General features: G+C 56.4%; 1 protein-coding gene across 3 annotated transcripts; it reads left to right on the top strand.

The window, feature by feature from the left end:
- The first annotated feature begins 577 nt into the window (after positions 1 to 577).
- On the top strand, positions 578 to 7,307 carry EGR2 (early growth response 2). Of its 3 annotated transcripts, none has more exons than XM_058696450.1 (3): positions 578 to 826; positions 3,387 to 3,495; positions 4,824 to 7,307. In XM_058696450.1, the coding sequence occupies exons 1-3, from the start codon at positions 728 to 730 to the stop codon at positions 6,074 to 6,076; spliced, it is 1,461 nt and encodes a 486-aa protein (XP_058552433.1). In that variant the 5' UTR covers positions 578 to 727; the 3' UTR covers positions 6,077 to 7,307. The 3 variants fall into 3 exon arrangements, with proteins under 3 accessions (XP_058552433.1, XP_058552435.1, XP_058552434.1); XM_058696452.1 differs by lacking the exon at positions 578 to 826 and adding an exon at positions 1,624 to 1,736; XM_058696451.1 differs by lacking the exon at positions 578 to 826 and adding an exon at positions 2,791 to 3,286.
- The last annotated feature ends 1,023 nt before the right edge of the window (positions 7,308 to 8,330 follow it).

The following is an 8,330-nucleotide window of genomic DNA, read 5'->3' as shown; positions in this document are numbered from 1 at the left end:
ATGTACCTAGACTTCGTTCCATTATTACTCTTTTAAAAAGAAGAAAAAGAAGAAGATGGTTACAGGAAGTATCTACTGACCGGTTTCCAGCAGCGGTTCAGGGACGGCCTCCCAGGACTGGCCCCAGGCACCCTCCCGGGAGCCCGCCCAGCCTCGCTGCGATTATTGGTTGCCCTGCCCCAGTCAACCCCAGGCCCACCGCGGCCCTGACACCCAGCTCGGAAGTGGGGTGTGAGTTAGAAAGCTCCGAATAATTCCAGAGGGTCAGTCACTCCCACTTACTGTAAAGTGCTTGCCAGACGGGCCAGGCAAGCCCACCTCTCCTCGGTGGGGCCCCCTTCCCCAAACTCAGCCTCCTCCTTCGGGAACGTAGCAGCTCGAGGACCGCAAAGCTCCCCTTCGCGCGGGCCGTCCCCTGCCTGAGTCCTGCCCTCCGCGCACAGCTCTGCCTGCATTCGGGCGTCCAGGAGCTCCCCCTCCGGGCGGCGCGAGGTGACCGCCGGCAGGGTTGGCAGCAGCGCCCGCTGCGGGGCGGCCCCGAAGACTAGCCCGCCCGCCCATGTGCGTGGAGAGGAGCGAAGCTCTAGCAGTCGCCGCGCCCGCGCCTGCTGCGTGTGGGTGCCTCACCTCGGAGGCCGGCGGGGGCCGTAACCCGAGTCCCGCTGCCAGGAACTACATTTGCATAATTTGGCTCCCCCCCTCCCCCCTTTCGGATTCAAGGCTGGAGATGCGAGTCGGGCTCCCCTCCGAGGCGTCGTCTTGCCGGTGGTCAGCGCGGGGGCCGCGGGACCGGCCCGAGCGCAGGCGGAGCGGGCTGGCGCACGTGGTAAGAGCGCAGCTTTCTTTCTTTTTCTTTTTTACGAAATGGGACTTTGCACGTTTATGCCGAGGGTGGGGTATCTACAAGGGCGCCAACCTCGCCGCGATTTTCTTTCTTTCTCTTTTTATTTTTATCTCCAATTGGAAAAGAGCGCACAGTGAGAGCGACAAACTTTCCCAAAATTTTACTGGGCGTTTGAAGTCCGGAAGGTGGCCGGCCGCCGGAGAAGATTTCACGGCGGGCAGGGGGAAACGTGACCCTTGGGTGGAGAAGCATAGCCCGCTCCCAGTCGCCCCCGGACCCTGACGGCCGCGCGCTGGGCCGGGTGAGAGCGGGCCGGCTGCGGCGGCGGCCGCGGCAGGTGAGCGGCGGCGGGAGAGCCGCCTGCAGCGCCGCGCTTCCTCCACGGCGTGGCGTCGTGGCTCTCGCCCGCGCGGGCCCCCACGAGGCTGCGGCCGTCCCGGGCCGGGGGCGGGAAAGGGCCGGGCCGGGCCAGGCCCTAGAGGCTGCCCCCGCTCTCCATCCCAGGTCGTGGTGGCTTTGAGCGGTACAGAGAGCCAGGCAGGAGGCGGTGCGCCGGCTCGGGCACCTGGGACCAGCCTCCGGCGGAGCCCGGGCCAAGCGCGGAGCGCTCCGGCTATGGACCGGGAGGCAGGAGCGTCGCGTGCAGCGAGCCAGAACCCACCGCTGTCTGGACCTCTGAAAAGTTTTAAAAAATTGCTTTGAGAACTAACCAGAAAGGTTTCCATCGGGGTCAGTGTTTTTTGTTTTTTTGTTTTTACTCGAAAAGGGAAACGCGTGTGGGGTCATGGCGGCCTGAAATTGGCATTAGCGACGCTGTTTGCTGTCCCTCAGGACCTCGCTGAGCTCACCGAGGTGGCTCTTGGCGAGGCAAAGCAAGAAGATTCTTCCAAATGTGCGTGTTGTGGAGTAGGGCTCGGGTGAGGGCAGGGCGCACTTCCCGAGAGTGTGGGCTTTCGGGGGTCGGGGGCCGCGGTGGCGGCCATACGGCCGGAGAAGGTGAGGTGGGGTGTCTTGGCAGAGCATCCTGTCCGGCAAAGCCCAGCGCCCGCTCGGCGGGGCGGGCGCCCCGGCGCGCTGTCAACAGGGAGGTGTGTAGCGTAAGGTGTGCGAGTGGGTGTGTGAAGAAGGCAGCGGGGGCGGGAGTGTGTGTAGCGGAAGTGGAGCGTGTGTGAGTGTAGCAGTGTGTGTGTGTGTGTGTGTGTGTGTGTGTGTGTGTGTGCGTGCGTGGCGGGGCAGGGTGAGTGTCCAAGCCTCCATCTGGACGCCCCCACACAGCCGACCGCCCAGACGCGCCGGGAAGGGCGCCCGCTCCGCGCAGCAGCTGAAGGGGGGTGGGGAGCGCGCGGGCAGAGGAAGGGGGGTGTCTCCGGCTGAGGATTTCTCTCGAAGCTCGCCGCAGTTATTCTGTTCTTCCTAGGGTCTACCCCCACCAGCCCCCAAGGTGCCCGAAATACTTAAACAAACAAACAACCCCAAACCTGTTCCGTTTTCGCTCCTGTATAAATAGAACAGACTTTCCAAAAAAGCAATACCGCATTCACTCTTATCACCAGCCACTTCTTTCCACCAAGTAATTCAGAAAAAAGCAGTCAGCTTCCGTGAATGCATGCAGCTTTTTTTTTTTTTTTTCTTCGCTGCCTCCTTTTGCTTGCGGTTTTGAGTTGCCAAGAAAGTGAGTAGGGGTTTGACTGTAGTGTCTCGGCTCCGCTCGGTTTCTTTCCGAAGTTTAATTTTCCGGAATGGCTCCCAAACAAGGGCTGGGGAGGCGGAGCCGCCGGCACCGGATCTTCGCCTTTTTTGGAAAGCCTCGGAGAACCGGAATTCCTCCCCGCTCCGGGAGGCAGCGCCGCAGCTAGGACCTGCACGCTCTTCCCCCGTGGCCTGAGCCGGACTCGCGGGGCGCTGGCTCCCCGCTAGGCTCGGCGCCCTGGACCGGACTGCGGCTCGGCCTGCGCGTCTTAGACCCCCGCGATTCCCCGCGGTCTGAGAGCCGGGAGTCGCTAGCCCGGCGGAGTCCGCGCTGCCGAGACTGTATGCAAATCGGCCATGTGACGGCAAGAAGCCGCCTGGCCCAGCCCTGTTCCTCAGTCCATATATGGGCAGCGACGTCACGGGCATTGAGAACCTGCCCATAAATACTTACAGCAACACTTTCCGTCTAACCGAGAGAGCAGCAATTGATTAATAGCTCGGCGAGGGGACACACTGACTGTTATAATAACACTACACCAGCAACTCCTGGCTTCCCAGCCGGAACACAGGAGAAGAGTCAGTGGCAAATAGTCATTTTTCTTCTTAGAAAAACAGCAACTTGTTTTGCTAGTTTTATTTCTGTTGGATTTTTTTTTTTTTTGTGGTTGCTTTTAAGTGTGGAGGGCAAAAGGAGGTACCAACTTAGACTCAGTCCAATCCCTCTCCAAAACGGCTTCTCTGACACTCCAGGTAGAGAGGGAGTTGGGTCTCCAGGTTGTGCGAGGAGCAAATGATGACCGCCAAGGCCGTAGACAAAATCCCAGTAACTCTCAGTGGTTTTGTGCACCAGCTGTCTGACAACATCTACCCGGTGGAGGACCTCGCCGCCACGTCGGTGACCATCTTCCCCAATGCCGAACTGGGAGGCCCCTTTGATCAGATGAACGGAGTGGCCGGAGGTAAGCCCCATGTCCCCTTCGCGGGCCGGGACCCAAGCGGCTCGAAAGTGGTGGGTGGGGTACGGTGCGTGTGCAGGACTTGGAGGAGAGGTTTGGGTGCGAGGTGGATGGTGTTGACTGAACGGGATGCAGGAGGAGCCCGCGGGAGCAAGGACCAGATCGCTGGAGCTGGGCGCGCGGGCAGATGCACCAGGTCGTCAGCGAGCGGGCGGGCGTGCGCCGCGGCGCGCCCAGCCCCCTGCGGGCGCAGGGATAAGAGTAGAAGAGGTGCCCCTCCAGGCTTCGGGGCTTGTGCTGGCCCTTGGGCTGGCGGAACCTCGGCCTTTCCTCTCCCGGGGCAGGGACAAAGTGACGGGAAAGTTCGGGGCTCCGGAGGAGAGCTGGAGAGCCGAGCGGCGGCGAAGCGCCAGAGGAAAGCGTCCGCCGCTCCCTCCCGGGCAGAGCCGACCCGGGGAAAATCTCCGAGCGCGTTCCGGGTGCGGCCAGAAGGAGCGCCCCCACCTGCGCGCCGCCCGCCAAGTTGAGGGGGTTGGCGAGGCGGGAAGGAGGAGGAGGAGATGGAGGGCGGGCAACGGCGGGAAGCAGCCCCCCGGTGGCGAAGGAGGCCCGCGGGGGCACCGGAGCCGCTGGTTTCCTTGGCGATGCAGTGTAAAGTGGTCTCCCGCGGCCCCCGCTCCTTCCTCGAAGCTCCGCCACCGGCCTCGGGCTAGGGCGTGCGGGTGTTGGGCATGGCCGGGAAGGTTGGAAGGGAAAGGAAACCTATAGATTCCTTCCACTGCAGAGCCCCATACCCTCCTGCAGCCGTCAGCTGTAGCGCAGCGGGAGAGGGAGGGACGGAAGCGCCGGGGATGGGGAGCATCCAGGAAATCTCTGATCTCTTTCTCAGGCTCCCCTCTCGGGCGGCACTGGCTGGGATCAGTCTTCTGGTTAGGGTCTGCCCTGGAGCCCCAGCCGTGGGACCCCCAGGCAAAGGAGAGGCAGAGAAGTTCCAGGCAGATGGGGAATTTTTAATATTGTTGTTGCTATTATTGGGTGTTTTTATTGGGGAGGAGAGCCACAGATGGTTGTGTGTGGGGGTTGGGAGTAGTTCATCCTGCTTTTCTGGGTAGTTTGAGTCCCAGACTGTCATTGGCTCCCACAGTGGGATCCTGGGCTACCCTCTTCTTACTGTCCCCTAGGCTTCAATTTTTCCACCTGTTGGGCTCTGCCCCAGCTCTACTATGCTAGGATCCTGGGCTTTGGGAATGGACCTGTGTGAGAGTGGGTGAGAAGGGATTCTTGGCTGCATTCTCATCGCTCCACCTCCATTCTTTCTTTTCCCTCCCCAGATGGCATGATCAACATTGACATGACTGGAGAGAAGAGATCCTTGGATCTCCCATATCCTAGCAGCTTTGCTCCTGTCTCTGCACCTAGAAACCAGACCTTCACGTACATGGGCAAGTTCTCCATTGACCCCCAGTACCCTGGTGCCAGCTGCTACCCAGAAGGCATCATCAATATTGTGAGTGCAGGCATCTTGCAAGGGGTTACCTCCCCAGCTTCGACCACAGCCTCGTCCAGCGTCACCTCTGCCTCCCCCAACCCACTGGCCACAGGACCCCTGGGTGTGTGCACCATGTCTCAGACCCAGCCTGACCTGGACCACCTCTACTCTCCACCGCCACCACCTCCTCCTTACTCTGGCTGCGCAGGAGACCTCTACCAGGACCCCTCGGCATTCCTGTCAGCAGCCACCACCTCCACATCCTCCTCCCTGGCCTACCCACCGCCTCCTTCCTACCCCTCCCCTAAGCCAGCCACGGACCCGGGTCTCTTTCCCATGATCCCGGACTATCCTGGATTCTTCCCATCACAGTGCCAGAGAGACCTACATGGTACAGCTGGCCCAGACCGCAAACCCTTTCCCTGCCCCCTGGACTCCTTGCGAGTCCCTCCTCCACTCACTCCGCTCTCCACCATTCGCAACTTTACCCTGGCCGGTCCCAGTGCTGGGGCCGCGGGGCCAGGGGCCAGTGGAGGCAGTGAGGGACCCCGGCTGCCTGGCAGCAGCTCGGCAGCAGCCGCTGCTGCCGCCTATAACCCGCACCACCTGCCGCTGCGGCCCATTCTGAGGCCTCGCAAGTACCCCAACAGGCCTAGCAAGACCCCAGTGCATGAGAGGCCCTACCCGTGCCCAGCAGAAGGCTGTGACCGGCGCTTCTCCCGCTCTGATGAGCTGACCAGACACATCCGCATCCACACGGGACACAAACCCTTCCAGTGTCGGATTTGCATGCGCAACTTCAGCCGCAGTGACCATCTCACTACCCACATCCGCACTCACACTGGCGAGAAGCCCTTTGCCTGTGACTACTGCGGCCGCAAGTTCGCCCGGAGTGATGAGAGGAAGCGCCACACCAAGATCCACCTGAGACAGAAGGAGCGCAAAAGCAGTGCGCCTTCCTCATCCGTGCCAGCTGCCTCCGCAGCCTCTTGCACTGGAGGCACGCAGGCTGGGGGGGCCCTGTGCAGCAGCAACAGTGGCACTATGGGCGGCGGGTCCCTGGCCCCTTGCTCCTCTCGGACCCGGACACCTTGAATGAGACTCAGGCTGACACACCAGCTCCTTGAGGCCCCGGAGGCCCTTCGTCCACTGGTCCACTTCAACTGCACAACAAACACTACCACCCTTTCCTGCCCCCCTCTCCCTTCCAGGGCGAAGGGCCTAGGTGGAGCCCAGCACTGCCCCCTTTTCACTTAGAAACAGGTCCTTCCTAAAACTTAGCCCACTTTAGTGTCTCTTAGGTGGGTTGACTATCACCCTAAGATAATGGGGAGGTGCAGAAGGGTGTTGGGTGGGGTCCCTGGCCTAGAGGGCTGAGGCCTGACCCTGCTTTAAAGGGTTGTTTGACTAGGTTTTGCTTCCCTTCTCTCATATCTTGTCCCATTACAGGTTTTGACTCTGGATGTCAGAGTTGATTTGAGACTTTTTCTACAATAGTAGGTTGGGAGATGCTGATCCCTTCAGGTGGGGGCAGCAAAAAGAAGCAAAGCTGATGTGCACTTTATGGCTTGGGACTGATTTGGGGATGCTGTACAGTGAATGAAGCATGGCCTTTATGCTGCATTCTGTGGCCCTAGAACAGTGAATCAAAGCTTATCTAGTCGTTCCAACCCTTTAAGCAATATGTATTATAAACTCAGAGAACGGAAGTGCAATGTGATGGGAGGGACATAGCAATATCTGCTCCTTTTTGAGTTGTTTGAGAAGTGTAAAGACTATTTTTTCAGTGTATATCCACTCAGATTTTGTGTATTTTTGATGTGCACTGTTCTCCAAGTTCTGAACCTTCGGGAAAAAAAGCATTTATGATCTCCTGAAATGAGTCAGAGATTAACTTATTTAAAGGGGGATGTACATATATTCTCTGAAACTAGGATGCATGCAGTTGTGTTGGAAGTGTCCTTGGTGCCTTGTGTGATGTAGACAATGTTAAAGGGTCTGCATGTAAATGGGTTGCCTTACTATGGAAAAAAAAAAAAATCACTCCCTGGGTTTAGTATGGCTGTATATTTCTGCCTATTAATATTTGGATTTTTTTTTTAGAAAGTATATTTTTGTATGCTCTGTTTTGTGACTTAAAAGTGTTACCTTTGTAGTTGAATTGCAGATAAGAATGTAAATAATATTACTGGAGCTGACTTGTTTGGTTATTAGCTCTTAATAGTTGTGGAAATAGAAATGATTTATTCTAACGCAAAACCACTAACCAAAATTCAGATAATGGATGGTTTATGACTATAGTGTAAATAAATACTTTTCAACAATATTTTTGCTGCAGAAATCGTTGATGAAAGATTTACTTGGTGGGAGTTCAAAAGTTATCCAGTGCTTTGACCAAGCTAGGATCTCCCAGGTTTTCTTTGCTGGCCTTTCAACACCAGCCCTCTCACCCCCGAAGCAATCTCCATTCATAATCAAATGCTAGCGTTCCGGGGATTTCCCCCATGCATTAGTGTAAAAGTGGGGAGGCGTTGTTTTGACTCATTGTTCCGTCCTCTCTAACAGCCTATAGCTTCTCTCGACTCCTGAGTGGGCTCCGGAAAATAAATACTTACAAACAAGTGCCCACTCGGAGACTACACATTTGTGGCTGCTTTCAGAACTCTGACCAAGGCCAGGAACTCAGACGAGATGTGGCTTTGTGGAAAGTGTGGTGGCGTGGTCAAGCTGGAAATGACTTTTAGGTTCCAGGATTAGTCTCATGACCACAGAAAACTTTTTGAAAAATGCTATCGCCTCTTCAGATCAAAAATGCACCCAGACACTGCTGAAAACAGCATTCATGGTTTGCCAAAGGAATTACCCCAGGACTCATTTCTCTCTAGTCTTCTCTCCCTGGTTGCCCCTATTTGGAAGGATCACTAACCTGCCATATGTTTGGTGGGCCTAGAGACTATCAAAATACCCGGCTCATTAGATAAAATAGTTGCACACCAGCTTAATAAAATCTCAAAGAAAGACATTCTGAATCAAATAGGCAAATATGGTTCTCCATTTTACTTGATAATAGTTTGCAAAAGAATACTCTATAGGGTTCATTTTACTGTGAGCCTTTTGTAGCAATTTTAAAATATAAATTTCACCAAGAAAGAGTTATCTACCTGTCATACAAAGCAAATGGGTTGGGCCTCTGTGAAGAATTGGGCCTCAATATCATTGAAGTTCACCCATTGCTTCTGGATCCTCACATAAGTATAACATGTTGGAGCAGAAACTGTTCAGCCGTATCATCTGAAAACTGTCATCTGTCCTTTGCCACTGTCAGCCTCCTTCATATGTGGTCGGTATT

This window comes from Neofelis nebulosa, chromosome 13 (assembly GCF_028018385.1).
Source record: "Neofelis nebulosa isolate mNeoNeb1 chromosome 13, mNeoNeb1.pri, whole genome shotgun sequence".
NCBI classification, from domain to species: domain Eukaryota; kingdom Metazoa; phylum Chordata; class Mammalia; order Carnivora; family Felidae; genus Neofelis; species Neofelis nebulosa.
The sequence above is the reverse complement of the archived record's forward strand: the minus strand, read 5'-3'. Positions and strand labels throughout refer to the sequence as shown.